This window comes from Neomonachus schauinslandi, chromosome 2, assembly GCF_002201575.2.
Source record: "Neomonachus schauinslandi chromosome 2, ASM220157v2, whole genome shotgun sequence".
Classification (NCBI taxonomy): domain Eukaryota; kingdom Metazoa; phylum Chordata; class Mammalia; order Carnivora; family Phocidae; genus Neomonachus; species Neomonachus schauinslandi.
The window spans coordinates 70402440-70419573 of record NC_058404.1 but is presented as its reverse complement, the minus strand read 5'-3'; the positions used below and the strand labels follow the sequence as shown (position 1 = coordinate 70419573).

The window sequence follows — 17134 nt, the reverse complement described above, 5'->3', positions numbered from 1 at the left end:
TATACTTTGCAAATAGTTATCCACACCTAGATTATATGCTTAACATTTCAAAATGAATAGTCTCTAAGTTGTTTTGAGAAATTTGAAATGACCCTATTGAAGTTTTAAACTTTATCTAAAGATTAAAATAAAACTAGTAATTTTATTTCTGATTTTATGTGATAGCTTAAAATTATGAGATAACGTTGAAAATCCTGGGGGCACTTATTTTTTTGCCTTTAAGCCCTACATCTACATATCTCCATTTAAGGGAATAAAGGAGACATCACTGCCCTTTTATAGATCTATATTCTAATATGGTACACACATAAAATAAATACTATTTGTTTTTGTTCTTGAGAGATTACTCAAGATTATAAGAAGTAAAGTTTTCTGTGGTACTTTTTGAGCTATTTTAAGTATGTCACAGGTCTCTCATTAGCTACAGAAAACAACAATAAAAGAACTTATGTCTAGCATAATGATAATTGTCATTTACTGTGTTTCAGTAAACATGCATTTCAGTGTTTACATGAAATGTAATACATTTCATGAATGTACATGAATCATCGTATGAATATAAGTAAAACATATTTTAATGTTTGGATAATATTTAGATATGCATTTACAAATGTGGTACCTTCTAAATATATGAATGGCTAATATGTAGAATAGTGAAAAAGATATAGACAGCAACGTTTACTAAATGATGGACAATATTTTCTTTAACTTGTACAGAAATAATCAGAAATGATTTGGCTTTAGCTTTATTGAAAATTACAGTTTTTTAAAATTATAGATGTTACAAAGGTGGAGAGATATACGGGAAAACAAGTATACAAAAATACTTAAATTGCAAGCCTAAGTGAATAATAATGAAATAAAACCTCACAGGAAATAGAAAGTAAATTGAATTTGCCAATGAACATTTATATCAATTAGCTGCCCACCTGCCTCTCATAAATGTAACAGTACTAGGAAAAGATCAAAAAGGATCAAGAAATGTTTCTCATAAAATTTTATGGAGCAAATCACTGTAATATCCACGCATGTATTTTATTGCCAAATTCATCCCAGTCCTGGGAAGCTCCCCTCGTGGGTGCCTTCATAAAAGGAGAGGGTGGAAACTGGCTTCAGAGTATAGGATTCCTGTTATTTAGGCTGTCATTTAAACATGGTGGAATGGAATGCAAAAATTCATTTTAAAGTGAGCAACTCTACAATAAGCTGTTGTAATATTTGTGACAATTTAGGCTACCTAAAAAGATGCAATAAGCAAATACATTTTGTTCTCTATCTCACAGCACTAGGCAAACGCAAAATGAACTTGAATAAATGATGGTATTGCAAAGCCAGGTACTTCAGAACCACTTTTAGGAAATACTGTGGGCCTCTTAATTGCAGAAAATTGGACTTATAAAAGATTATATTTTGGAAATTTTGCACATGATTGTTAGTTAGAAACATGTTCTTGTTTGTCCAGGCAGGAAGTTAAGATGAGTGGTGGGAAGAGAAAAGGGAGGGAGTTCTCCTTGTTTGACCTCTTGTATCTTTTTAAAACCTATGCACAATTTAAATTAATTGCCTAGTTTTAATAAAATTAAAATAAAAAAAAAATGACAAACATGCTGCATTTTTGGGGGGGGTTGTTTTTTTTGATATAATTTGGAAACATTTGGCATAATTAGAATTTACTTCAGTTCCAGTCAGCTCTTTATTTATTTATTTATTTTTAGATTTTATTTATTTATTTGAGAGAGAGAGAATGAGAGAGAGCACATGAGAGGGGGGAGGGTCAGAGGGAGAAGCAGACTCCCCGCCGAGAAGGGAGCCCGATGTGGGACTCGATGTGGGACTCGATGTGGGACTCAATCCAGGGACTCCAGGATCATGACCTGAGCCGAAGGCAGTCGCTTAACCAACTGAGCCACCCAGGCGCCCCAGTCAGCTCTTTATTTTTGATACATGTTAGCCCCACTCTCTTTCTAATCTCTCAGAGGTAGCAATGATTATAATTCACACTGGGAAAAGGATAGATTTCTGGTCTAAGTTATTATTATTATTTTTTTTAAGATTTTATTTATTTATTTGAGAGAGAGAGACACAGTGAGAGAGGAACACAAGCAGGGGGAGTGGGAGAAGCAGGCTTCCTGAGGAGCAGGAGCCTGATGCGGGGCTTGATCCCAGGGTCCTGAGCCGAAGGCAGACGCCCAGTGACTGAGCCACCCAGGTGCCCCTCATTATTATTATATTTTTTAAGATTTTATTTATTTGACAGAGAGAGAGACAGCGAGAGAGGGAACACAAGCGGGGGGAGTGGGAGAGGGAGAAGCAGGCTTCCCGTAGAGCAGGGAGCCCGATGCGAGGCTCGATCCCAGGACCCTGGGATCATGACCTGAGCCGAAGGCAGACGCTTAACGACTGAGCCACCCAGGCACCCCAGGTCTAAGTTATTTAATAAGAGGATGTGAATAGCTGTTTTTCTGAGCATTTTTTAAGACCCTATTGTGTGCTCGTACTGCCATGGGTACCATTAGTGAATGAATTTGAAGATCGTTCCAGTGCCAGAAGTGTGTGTATTCTTACTAATTAGGAAAATCAGATAAATATTACTTTTAAAATATAAAATAGTAAAAAAGTAATATTGTCCTTTCCCCATAATTATTTTATTTATTCATTGATTTGTTTCAGCGTTTTGAAATAATGATGTTGAAGCTGAACACAATTGGAGACATTTTAACTTTCTGTTATTTTCACATAACCTTGCTTTTTTTGAATGGCAAATGACATTTTTATCAAAATTAAGCACTTCAGGCATTAAATACTATATTTAAATTGCTAACTGAAAGGGCTAAAGCATTTATTAAAAAAAAAAGTCTCAAACATCTAGAAGCGTCTCTCCTATTCTGGTGCTAGAACATATCTTGTCACTTATTTTGTTTCTCAAGTCAGCAAAGGCTATGATGAGGCTGCACATAATTTGTGATTAATTTGGGGGACTAGTTGGTGTCATGGCATCTCTAGAATTACGTTGTAAGGCAATTTCTGCATTTGTCTCAGCTTGTGACAATGAAGTCCTTTCCCTCATAAGGCATGTTGGAGGGCCTGGAGTGGAGGAAGGGAGAGAATTGAGAGGAATATCAGATATCTACCCTTTATAATCTTTTATCTCTATAGAATGAAAACATGTATTTCTTATCCTTGCTAAGATTTACTTCTAATACACTTAATTTTTTAAGGTTTAAATATGCATAGGAGTTATCGTAGACTGCTACGCTTTCTAGATAAGAAGTGATACATGTAGCTGAAAAATTATACTGACAATATATAGTCGTGGATTGTTTCTTTTTAGACTTGTTCCACTTTGATTTACTGCTCCCTACATGACCCCCTTAGATCAATTGCTCTGAGAGTGCCCATGGGTAATGAAAAGTTTAAGTTCATTGCCAGTTCCCTGAGCAAAGACTTAAAAGCTGAGACACTGACAGTGGAGCAGCATGTGGTGTCTATTTCTCAACATCATAATAAAGTTGTGAAAGGTCAGGTGAGACGGGTCCCATCATGTCAACCTTCTACATCAAATAAATTATATATTTATAGGAACAAACTCTTTTTGGGGAATTTACTTTGTGAAACTGCCTCAGACAGAAGTGACTTACAATTTACAGGTACACTATTGGTTTTTGTCGTTGTAGGTAGGTGAGCCCCTCCTATTTCTAACATAAAGTTTGTTTCTGAAAGGGTACTACACCTGTGTGGAAGTCATCTTCACCCTGAGGAGGCAGGTTGGGTTTTACATGATGGGTGTCTATGCCCCGACCCTGCTGATAGTGGTTCTCTCCTGGCTCTCCTTCTGGATCAACCCGGACGCAAGTGCTGCCAGAGTGCCCCTGGGTAGAGTATTCCGTGCTTCTTTCTCATGTTGGGAACACGTTATGTCCTTGCATAACTCGCTATATAATCAACTATTTTAAAAACAGACTTTTAGAATTGAAGGCAACCTTTCTCTCATCTGTTTTTAGACTTTCTTCAAAACTTGACATTGAACTAGATTTTCTCAATGTTTATGCACTCAATAACTATACTAAATTTTTTTCTTTTCATATCTTTGGTTAATCTATCCTACTTTGACTTTCATGCAATAATTATTACTAAGTAATTTTCACAGATAACTAAAGTCTAAAATCCCCAATAGTGCCATACTTAAACACAGAACTATTATGATGGGAATCTTTCTAAATAATATTGTCTACTATCTCATACGCATCGCCAGGGAATATGTGGTACAATGTATCTTTTTAAACATGACTTCATGTCATTTTCTTAAACATCAATTACTGTGTGCTCTGTCATCAGGAGTGGCTAGGGAGAAGAAGAGCTGGTTTTCCGTGCTCCCCCATTTGTTATTTTTAATGCTCTGTCACACAGAAACAGCATCAGCCAGTCTTGAAAATTGTGTGTATACAGGGGTGAAAAAGTCTTTGCTTCATGAAATAATCAAGAGCTCTTCTAATGGATGAAGTAAATAAACTTAAAAATAAGGACATTGTTGCAACAAATTTTGATTGTTTAGAGTGTTTTAAAATGTTTCATTACTGCGTGAATATATGTGTGTGTGTTTTCTGAATATCACCTGGAACTTATATAGGTAAGGCTGTGGGATATCTGACCTCTTAGTGACTGACTGGTTGCAGCATTTGATTTTTTATTTCCATTGAAAAGACCCTGTGCAAATCTCCCTCCTGACATATTGAGGGAATTAAATGAAATACAGATTTTAAAAAGTAGGCAACCAGGAAGAAGCAATGAAAATGACAGTTTTACCTGGATAAGAAATTTGATGGTTTATATTTAATAAGAGCCACAGAGACCAAATCTACATCTTAATAACCAGAAATGTGGGAAATTTCATCCTAATGGTTATGTATCTGGAATGAAGACAATGACAACCCATTGATTAACTCCCTTAGGGGATGAGAGTGAACTATGTAGTATACTGCACTGAGAATAAAACTCCTAAAAACTAGATTTGTATCCTTAGACTTGTCAAAAATATCATGCATTTCCCCCCGAATAGTTAATTTTTTGCTTATTAGTAATATTGTACTCTTACACAGTGATAAAAATTGAAATGTCAGACTTCCAGGAGTACTCTAGAGACATTTCAATCCCTGACATATTCTTGAAGGATTTTTCTCTGTAAATCCCTTTCTATTACAGGACTTCTGTCATAAAGTCCCTAAACTGTCCACTTGACATCCAGTAGAACTGTTGTATGAAGCAAATGTGTTTAATGGTTTAAAGTCAGTCTCTTCAGTTAAATCTGGATTTGAATTCCTGCTCTCTGCTTACTAGTTGTGACAATTTAGACAACAAACAGATCTAACCTCTTTAAACATACTCTTAAAATGTCAGTAGGGATGAAAAAATACTCAAAGGGTTAATTGGAGGATTGAAAATATGAGTGGAGAGTGCTTATTACACATTCAGGAGTTAATAATATGCCTCATTTATACATTACATTATAGTTTATAAAGCACTTTTACACACTTGGTTCATTCAGCAAGTATTTATTGTGCACCAACTACGTCCTAAGCAATATTCAAGAAGATAGGCATAGAGTTAAAGTAAATAGCAAATAGATAGTTAATGAAATAGATAAAAGGAAAACACTAAGCCTCAATGAGTGTATTTTTTTGGAAAGAAAGAGACACCAAATAAGTACAATATGTAATATATAAGATGGTGACATATAACTTCCAGTTATAGAACAAATAAGTCATGGAGATGAGAAGCACAGCATAGGGAATATAGTCAATAACATTGTAATAACAGGGTGTGGTGAGTGGTGATGGCTACATTTAATCATGGTGAGCATTGAGCAATGTATAAACTTGTGGAATCACTGTGTTGTACACCTAAAACTAATACAACATTGTATGTCAACTACACTTCAGTTAAAAAAAATTCCTAATGCCCAGGGAGTGGGTGGAAAGTTGATGTAGGGACAGAGAGTTCAGGGACAGCAGCCTGCTTGTCAGGAATTGCTCAGAGAGAAGTGATATTGGATAAAAATGTGATGGAGGTGAAAAAATGAGTCACTGGATATCTAGGAAAGAATGAGCTGGGACAGTGATCATCAAGGCCAACATTCCTGAGGCAGGAACATGCTTGGAATATTTTGGGACTGCCAAGGCCAATGTGGCCGGAGCAGAATGAGTGAAAGAATGATTAGTAGATGAGGTCAGAAAGAGAACAATGGTGAGGGGACCATGTAACATCTCCTAAGGCATTCTGATGATTTTGGCTTTTATTCTGAGTAAAATGGGAAGCCCTTGAGGGCTTTTACACATGATTTGCTTTAAATTTTAACAGATTCTCCTTGCCTGCTTTGTGTAGAACCCAGTAAAAGGAGGCTTGGGTGGAAGCAAGGAAAGCAGTTAGGAAGCTATAATAGTCCAGGTGAAACAATCACAGCATTGCCAGGGGGTAGAGATGCTCATAAATAGATGATGGATATGGTAGAGATAAAGAGTTTTGTAAATGTGTTGCATGTAGGATTTAAGAAAGCAGACTCAAAGCTGACTTCAAAGGTTTTTCTGGCTGAGAATCCAGGAAGATGAAGCTGCCACTAAATTAGATGGGAAAAGCTTCGTGTAAAGTAGGTTTGAGAAGATGGGCGGACCAGGAGCTTCTTTTTGGATATGTTAAATCTGAGATATCTTTTAGGTAGTGTTATCAGGTAGTCAGTTGGATATACAGGTCTGGGGTTTTTACGAGAGATCAAGGCTGGTGGTAAGAACTTCAGATTTATCTGAAGTTGCTTATGTTTATATTTGTCTTTAAAATGATGAGACTGGAGTACAGGTACAGAAGACATCTAACAACTCAACCCTTGAGACTGAGAAGATGAGTAACAACCAGCATGATGTAGGTTCCTGGGAGCCAAATGGAGAAAGCATTTCTAGGTGAAGGGAGTGATCAGTCAGGCTGCTTATAAATCAAGTGAGTTTGGGGCTAAATATTGTCATTGGATTCAGCAACCTGGGGAAGTCACTGGTGTCCATGATAAGGCCAGTTTCCATAGAGTGACAGGAGGAAAGCTTGGTTGGAGTGACTTCAAGAGAGAACAGGAGGGGAGGAACTATTGGCATCCAGTATAAACAACCCAGTGGAGATTGTTAACTGTAAAAAGAAAAAGAGAATAAGGAAATAACTGGGGTGGGAATAGGAGTTGAGAGGTTTCTGGTTTTTGTTTTTAAGGTGGACACAATTACAGTATGTTTATTTTTGGTGGAAAACAAGCATTAACAAAGGAAAAAATGAGAGATGGAAGAAGTACAGGAGCAAAGTCCTTGAGAAGTGAGAGGGGATGAGATCTGGTAGACAGACTGGCCTTTGCTAGACAAAGTGGATTTGTCCCAGGGATCAGCAAACTCCTTCTGTAAAAGGCCTGATAGTAAATATTCCATGTTTGTGGGCCATATGGTTTTTGTTGCAACTCCTAAACAATAGGAGTTGACAGTAAATACTTGAGTGGATGTTGGTGTGTTCCAGTGCCCTGTGCATCAGTTTACTGTCCCCTTATCTACAATATCAGGAGCGAAGGCAGAGTATATAGGTTTAGACAGAGAGAGGTGAGTAGATATGGTAGTGGGGGCTTGTAAATGATTTTGTTTTCTCAATAAAATAGGAAGAAAGATCATGAGTTGCCAGTGAGATAGGGTAGATTATTTTGAGTTTGAAGAGGGAGAGAAGGTAGTGAATGGGCAAGGGGTAGGGACATATTTATGTTTTTGACATGTATTCATGATGTTGCTTATGTTTATATTTGGCTCTATCTTATTTCTGAGCAGTATTTCATAGTATGGATACAGCACAGTTTGTTTTTCCATTCAATAATTGATAGACATTTAGAGTGTTTCCAATCTGAATAATGTTATTATAAATAATGTTGCTATGAATAATTGTGTACAAGTCTCTGTATGGACATATGTTTTCATTACTCTTGGGTAAATACCCAGGAATGAGATTTCTTGATTTTAAAGTAAAAATATGTTTTGCTTTAAAAAAAAAATAATTATTTTATTTTTATTAAGTTTTTAAATTTTATTTTAATTCCAGTATAGTTAACATACAGTATTATATTAGTTGCAGCTGTACAATGTAGTGATTCAACTGTTCTGTATATTACTCAGTGCTCATCATGATAAGTGTGCTTTTAATCCCCTTCACCTATTTCACCCATCCCCTCCTTCCTTGTCGCCTCTGTCGCCAGTCTGTTCTCTATAGTTAAGAGTCTGGTTTTTGATTTGTCTCGCTCATCTTTTTTTTTCTTTTGCCCATTTGTTTTGTTTCTTAAATTCGACATATGAGTGAAATTGTATAGTATTTGTCTTTCTCTTATTTCACTTAGCATTATATTCTCTATCTCCATCCATGTTGTTGTAAATGGCAATTTTTGACTCAACAGTGAAAACCTGAAAGCTTTTCATCTAAGATCAGGAATAAGACAAGGATATCCACTCTTGCTATTTTTATTTAACATAGTATTGGAAGTCCTAGCCAGAGCAATTAGGCAAGAAAAAGAGAAGCATCTAAATTGGAAAGGAAGAATTAAAACTGTCACTATTTGCAGATGACAGAAAACCCTGAAGACTCCATCAAAAAACTGCTAGAATTAATAAATGAATTCAGTAAAGTTGCAAGATACAAAATCAACACACAAAAATCTATTGTGTTTCTTTACACTAATTATGAGCTATAAGAGAAATTAAGAAAATCCTATTTGTAATTGCATTAAAAAGCATAAAATACTTAGGAATAAACTTAACCAAGGATGTAAATGAGCTGTATATTGAAAACTACAAGTTATTGATGAAATAAATTGAAGACAATGCAAATAAATGAAAAGATATTCCATACCCATGGAATAGAAGATTGTTATAGTCAAAATGTCTATACTACTCCAAGCAGTACACAAATTCAGTGGAATCTCTAACAAAATTCCAATAGCATTTTTCCCAGAAATAGAATAATTCTAAAATTTGTATGTAGCTACAAAAGATGCCAAATAGCCAGAGCAGTCTTGAGAAAGAAAAACAAAGTTGGAGGTATCCACATTCCCTGATTTCAAACTATACTACAAAGCTATAGCAATTAAAACAGTATTGTATTGACATGAAAAATAGACACACAGATTAATGAAACAGAATAGAGAGCCCAGAAATAAACCCATGCATATATGGTCAATTAATTTATGGCAGAGGAGCAAAGAACATACAATTGAGAAAAGACAGTCTCTTCAATAGTGTTGGGAAAATTGGACAGTCACTTGCAAAAGAATGAAACTGGACCACTGTCTTATACCATACACAAAAATTAACACAAAATGGATTAAAGACTTAAGTGTAGACCTGAAACCATAAACCTCCTAGAAGAAAACAGGGGGTAAACTCCTTGACATAGGTCTTGGTGATGATTTTTTGAATCTGACATCAAAAGCAAAAGAATCAAAAGCAAAAATAAACAAGTAGGACTGTATCAAACTAAAAAGCTTCTGCACAGCAAAGGAAACCATCAATAAAATGAAAAAATAACCTACGGAATTGGAGAAAGCAATTGCAAATCATATATCTGATAACTCTAATATCCAAAATATACAAAAACTTATACAACTCAATAGCAAAAAAACAAAAACAAAAACAAAACAAAACGAAACAGAAAAAAAATCCAGTTAAAAAATGGGCAGAAGACTTGAACAGACGTTTTCCCAAGACTTACAGAGGGCCAATAAACACATGAAAAGATGCTCAACATTCTCCCAATCTCATTTTGATTTACCTTTTCCATTGTTGACAAACATGAAAGCTCCCTCTATGAATTTTAGGTAAAGAATTTTGTCTTTAGCTACTTCTTTAAGTATAGAAGTAACTATGCAAGTAACTTTGGAAGTAACTTTTATAAATTATACATAACATTTCCTTTCTCTAATACATAAAATGCTTTAACTGCTGCTAAAAAGGAATTTTTTAAACAAATAACTTTCAGTCAAAAAGATTAATAATTTAGGTTACAACTCAGACCTCTAGCAGACCACGCATCATACATTTCTTTCTTGTACTCTTTTCATCTGGAATAAGATCTCTTACAGAAATGTCAAAAAGTATTTTTGGATTCCCACATAATATTAATAATGGTTTGCCTTTTAGTATCCTTTGATTAAGGCATTGTGAAATGATAACATCTTAATATAATTTAGTAGTACTTCTAAATAAATTTTCATTTTATTAATCACAATTCCACATATATGAATTTTATAAATAGTTTATTGCTTAATGAGATAAAAATCATTTGTAGTTCAGATAGGTATGAGAACACTTGCAGTTATTCCTTGACCAGTTCATGGCATTTGTTATTACATTAGCATTATACTCTCTAGCTCCATCCTCATTGCTACAAATGTGCAAGATCTCATTTTTTTTGATGGCTGAGTAATATTACACTGTATATATATATATATATATATATATATATATATATATATATACACATATATATATATATATATATATATATATACACACACCACATCTTCTTTATCCATTCATCTATCATTGGACACTTGGTTTGCTTTCATATCTTGGCTATTGTAAATAATCCTGCAATAAACTTAGGGGTACATATATCTTTTCAAATTAGAGTTTTCATTGTCTTTGAGTAGATACCTAGTAGTGTAATTTCTTCTGATTGGTTTATAATTTATTAAAATTCAGACAAAATTTCAATATGCATCATTTACTAGTGAAGTAATTTTATTTGAAGAATATATTAAGATAATGCCACAGTATTTGTCTAAAGAAATATTATTTGCTCAGATTTCATTTTTTAAAAAGATTTTATTTGTTTAGAGAGAAAGAGAGTGTGTGTGAGTGGGGGTTGGGGTAGAGGGAGAGGGAGAGAGAGAAAATCTGAAGCAGACTCCATTCTGAGTGCAGAGCTTGAGGCAGGTCTCAATTTCACACCCCAAGATCACGACCTGAGCCGAAATCAAGAGTTGCCACTTAACCGACTGAGCCACCCAGATGCCCCATGATTTCCTATTTTAGGATAAAAAAAAATGGGTATTTCCTATTTTAATATGATTTCCTAAAGAGAAGGCATACAGTGATGTTCACATTCTCCTCCTCCATAACTCATCTCCATTTCTATTCTTTCATCTTTGAAATGATAAAAACCATAATAGAATTGACTATCATGGTTTCTAACTTAATACCTGGGATTATAAATACCTCCTTTCTCCCCCCCCAAAAATCTATTAATGTCATATCATTCCTTTTAAAAGGCAATCCCTTCTCTGTTTCTTTGGTCTTCTTTCTCTGACACTCCAGCATTTCTTCCTCACAAAGTTTTCTGTATTTTCAACATGACCTCCATTTGCATGATATTGGCTTATCTTTCCTTTTACAAAACTCTCAAGTGCATTGTGCTGTGTCATGGTTATCAATTTTGCATTTCTTGGCCTTTATCTAACCTAACTCAGTATTTTCATACCAAAGTCATTATCTTTTCTAAGTCTCTTCTTCCCATCTTTCATGGGTACTTTCCTAGTAATCTGTTTTTCAGAAAATTGTCTCAATCTTTTCCTTCTTCCTTCAGTCAATAACCAAGTCTTTTAAAAATGTTCTCTTCAAAATCCTTTTTATATCAGTTCTGTCCTTCTTTTCCTCATGCTTTGTTTCTGCAACTACCATTTTTTCCTTTCTTTGTCTGTTTTGTACATCCCTACCAGAGTAATGTTATTCAGCATTCTTTTGCTAATTTCATTTCTCTTCCCTCAGTTTACAGTTCCTTAATATTTTTTACCAAACATGGTAAATTCATTATAGTGCTTTTAGGATCTTCTATAATCTGACATTATTCTCCATTTTCTCATGAAGTTTCTAATATATCAGAAAATATTCAGGTATAGTACTAAGTTTGATACATTCTGTGTTATTGAGGAATGTGAAATGCTATGGAAACACGGAAAATGGTGTGTCAATATAGTCTATCTCAAGGAATTAAGTAAGGCTTGTTTTTGATTGATAGGTTGGCACATAACATTTGATTAAGAATAGAAAAATTGACTTGGAAATATAATTTGCCAAATTAATGCCCATACGTATAATTAACTGTAGTTTCAAGTGATAAGTGATAGGACCTTGGATTTTTATGTTATTTTCCACTTCCAGGTTAGAAACATTAAGACCTATATTAACTTTAAAAAATATAATCCTATTAATTAATTCTTAATTTTCTTCAGGACTAAGGATAGTCAGTATGATAGCAGATTAGACGTTTATCAAATTTTTATATTCTAAGTAATATTGTTTCCATCTGCTAGAAACCTTTCTAGTAGAGAATGTTTTAACTCTTGAATACATAAAAAAAAACAAACCAACAAACTCTATACCTTTTAGGAGCCACTGAATGCAACTGATGGAATACATTTTTCAATGTTTTAACTGATTATTAATTCTAATATAGTACTTACCATATTCCCAAGGCAAGAGAAAAGAGAGCCAAGTGCATCTTTATTAGGATAACATATGCATTAATTCTCAGTGGTGGTCAAATCTAGAATAAAAAAGTGCACTTGGCCCCATATGTGAATTGGACTCACAGAGTCAAGGCACACCTGTTTCCTACATGGCTGAAAGTGAGTCTCCCTTAACATCATATAAGACTTTTTCTGACCCAGTGTGTTATTGGTAGTCAGTGCCAGTGGGTCATATTTGCCCATCCCCTCTTCTGAAAATATGAAGGAAGGAAGAAAGAGACAAAAGGGAAATGCTGGGAGTGTGGCAAGTGTAAAGAAAAAGAGGGACATAAATTAATGCAATTTTCCTTTAGGATCTTACAATTATTTGACTTCAATTGATATATAACTAGTTAGCTTTCCGTAAATGGTTAATATTACATATAGCAGAATAATATTCTTTCCTTGAAAAGCTGAAATCATTTGTTTCCCTGAAATAATCAGGGATGCTCTATCTTTATCTTTTCTATTAGATTTTGTTTTTTAATTGTGAGCCTTATCAGAAAATTGCTTTGTATGTTCTATTCTTGCTCAGGTATAATTCTTCATGGGGTAAAATTCAGTTCTATAACTGTCTAAAATAAAGCTGAAAAATGACATAACTAATTAGAGAGCTTTATGGTTTTCTCTGAGATACTACAAAATAGTTTTAGACATCTATAGTATTTAAACCAGATCTAAATTGTGTTTTTATACCTTGGTTTAAATTTCTGTTTACTTTTAAATATTAAATATTTACAAACATCTCCAATTACATTCACTAATCCTAACATAAAAGGTATGTCAGTATTGTTTTTATACTCTTTGAGCTTGAAAGAGACCTGAGGAGCATTGAAACTTACTGGAGAGTGATACTGTCAAAAAGTAGTGTTTGCAGAACATTTCACAGGGGTAAAAAGCAACTTTAACTCCCATTTCTGTTTCTGTAGGTATCTTCTCGGTACTCAGCTTGGCCTCCGAGTGTACAACCCTTGCTGCTGAACTTCCCAAAGTATCCTATGTGAAGGCTCTTGATGTTTGGCTCATTGCTTGTCTTCTTTTTGGGTTTGCTTCACTGGTGGAGTATGCTGTCGTCCAGGTGATGTTGAATAACCCCAAAAGAGTTGAAGCAGAAAAAGCCAGAATTGCTAAGGCTGAGCAAGCAGATGGGAAAGGTGGAAATGCTGCTAAAAAGAATACTGTGAATGGTACAGGGACTCCTGTTCACATTAGCACTTTGCAGGTAAGAATGAAACTATACAGGGAAAATTATTTCCCCCATCCTCTCTGCAGCATCAGGAGAAAGATACTTTTCTCTGTGTGTGAAGGTTTGATAGAATTGGTGTTCTGTCATTTTTCTTTCACAGAGGAAAAGGAACTGTACACAGCATACTTTTTGGCAAAGAAATAAAAAACACTTAGGTTAAATACTAATTAAGAAAAAGAAATCAACAGCTTATCAAATTTCTAGGAGACTTTCCATGGAGTTTCATGGTACATTTCTGCTTTGATGGCTACCATTGAACGTGGAGATCTTGCCGAAGTATAGACCTTCCTCCTGTTCCTCACTTGATAAGCCATCACTGAGAGGCCACAGGACTGCCGGGAGCACTGACCTTCTGTCATCACTGAAGACCTTAGGGGAGTCCATGCTCTTGATAAAACCCCCTACTGTTCCCCACCAAGTTAGAGAGCTGCACACAGAATATGTCAGGCAGGCTACTTATTTATTGGATGACTGGCTCCTAGAGAAACTATACCCAGAGTCTGGGATCTGTCCAGCCCAGTGGTGAGTGCTTACAGAATTGGACCTTGTTTTATCACTCGATCATAGATCTAAGAACAATAGGCAGTGCCTTTAGATTCTGATCAATTCTGGGGCAATAGTCTGTTTCATGGATTACGAATCACCTCCTCTGCCTATATTATGGCCCCATGTTAATGGGGCCATTAGTCTGTTTGTTAATTACCACCATGTCCCTTACCTAGCATGTTAGACAAGTATGCCACATACACATTTTTAAATGCAAAAGCGGGCAAACTGTTTTTGTGTGGTGCTGCCTGAAGCTAGATTTTTTAGAAAAATTAAAAAAAATTTTTTTGTTCTGGTTAAGTCATTAAACTCATTTTCTGCATCTACAGCCAAGACTCTCTGCAATGTTAGTTGCTACTTTGTGGGAGGGCTTTTCAGGCCTTATAACTCGTTCATACCCTAAATCCCTTTATGAAGAATGAGTATACAATTTTCATTAATACAGAGCTATCATGACCTTAGGGAAGTCATATATTTGGCATGTCTTTTTCCATCCTTTTCCATCCAGCATGTCCATATCATTATATTTGAAGTGAGTTTCTTGTAGACAACATATATTGTTGATTTATGACTTTTAATCTGCTCTACTACTCTCATATTTTAATTGGTATATTTAGATCATTTAACTTTAATATAAGTATTGATATATTAGGGCTTCAGTCTATTGTTTTGTTTGCTTTCTGTTTCATTTTCTTATCTCCCTCTTTTCTGTTTCTTGCTTTCATGAAGGTTACTTAAACATTTTATAGAATGACATTTTGAGTTTTTTATATTGTTTTTAAGTGTATCTCTTTGTCTATCTTGTTTAGTGGTTGTTCTAGGTACTAATTACATGTACATAACATTACAGTCAACTGGTGTCATTATTTTGCCAGTTTGTGTGATGTGTAGAAACATTACATTCTTTTTTTTTAAATTTTTTTTTAAAGATTTTATTTATTTATTCATGAGCGATAGAGAGAGAGAGAGGCAGAGGCAGAGGGAGAAGCAGGCTCCCCGTAGAGCAGGGAGCCCAATGCGGGACTCGATCCCAGGGCCCTGGGATCATGACCTGAGCTGAAGGCAGACGCTTAACCGACTGAGCCACCCAGGCGTCCCGAAACATTACATTCTTTAACATCCCTTTAACTTTCTGTTTATGATAGAACTGTAAATATTTTTAGAACCTAATTAGAAAGTGTTATACTGTTTGTTTCACTATCAAACATAGCTTAGAAAACTGAGAGGGAGAAGGAAAGCTTATTGTATTTATGTATCTTTTTGCTTACCATGTTCTTGCTTTTTTTCTGATATGTCTTCCATTGTTTACTTTTAGAGAATTTCCATTATCCATTACTTTGGGTGGTGCTGCTGGTAACAAATTGTTCTAGTTTTCCTTCATCTGAGGGAGTCTTGATTTCCCCTTCATTTCTGAAGGATAATTTCACTAGGTATAGGATTCTGTGTTGACAGTTCCTTTAGCACATAAAAAACATTGTGCTACCTCCTTCTGGCCTCTGTGGCCTCTGATGAGAACCCCACTTAATTCATATGGTTTTTCCCCTGAGGGTAAACTGTCATTTTTCTCTGGCCACCTTCAAGACTTCTTTTGATCTTTATTATTCAGAAGTTAAATTCTATGTTTTGGTGTGGATTTCCTTGCATTTATCCTGTTTGGGATTTGTTCAGCTTGTTTAAAAATGTAGACTTAAAGGGGCGCCTGGGTGGCTGAGTGGGTTAAACATCTGCTTTCAGCTCAGGTCATGATCCTGGGATCCTGGGATTGAGTCCCACCTTGGGCTCTCTGCTCAGCAAGGGACCTGCTTCTCCTTCTGCCCCTCCCCTGAGCATGCACTCACTTGCACGTGCGTGCTCTCTCTCTCTCAAGTAAATAAACAAAATCTTAAAAAAAATTTTTTTTTAATGTAGGCTTATGTTTCTTGGCAAATTTGGAAAGTTTTCAGCTACTATTTTCTCTAGTACCTTTTCAGATCTGCTTTCTTTCTCCCATCTTTCTGAGACTCTGATGACACAACTGTTAGATCCTTTGTTATAGTCCCACAGATCCCTAAGGCTTTTCATTTTTTTCTAGTTGATTTTCTCTGTTTTGTTGAGACTGGATAATTTCTTTGGTTATATCTTCTAATTCACTGATTCTTTCCTCTGCCCCTTCCATTTTTCTGTTGAGCTCATCCACTGAGATTTATATTTTGCTTAATGTATTTTTCAGTTTTAAACTTTCCATTTGGTCTGTCTTTTTTCTTTTTCTTTCTTTCTTTCTTCCTTCCTTCCTTCCTTCCTCCCTCCTCCCTCCCTCCCCAAGATTTTGTATTTCTTTGCTCAGGCTTTCTATTTTTCAAAGGTTTCAAACAAATGTTCATAATACCTGATTGAAACGCTTTTATCATCCATGTTTTAAAACATTTCTCAGATAATTCTAATACATTTTTCATCTTGGTGTTGGTATCTACTGATCGTATTTTTAAAAAATTCAATTTGAGATCTTCTCTAGTCCTTTGTATGATGAGTGATTTCTACTGAAACCTGAACATTTTCATATTATTTTATGAGACTCTGAATCTTGTTTAAACTTTCCTTTCTTGTTTTAGCTGGCTTTCTCTGACTGTGTCCTTCCAGGAGAAGGAAGGGTGATGCATCAGTACTTCCAGAAGTAGAAGTCCAGATCCTCACACAGTGAGGATGGGGTCTCTTCATTATTGCAGGGTGGGGTTGGGAGTTTTTAATACCCCATGTGATCTTCACTGATACTACAGGGGGAATGCCCTTGTTACCACTTTGTGGTG

At 35.3% G+C, this 17134-nt stretch overlaps 1 protein-coding gene across 1 annotated transcript in view; it reads left to right on the top strand.

The window, feature by feature from the left end:
- GLRB (glycine receptor beta) overlaps window positions 1-17134 on the top strand; it is an 88331-nt gene that overhangs the window by 61876 nt on the left and 9321 nt on the right. The window contains exons 8-9 of the mRNA XM_021698830.1: window positions 3721-3873; window positions 13489-13781. Of these exons, the coding sequence (XP_021554505.1) occupies window positions 3721-3873; window positions 13489-13781 (446 nt within the window). The remainder of the gene's footprint in view (window positions 1-3720; window positions 3874-13488; window positions 13782-17134) is intronic.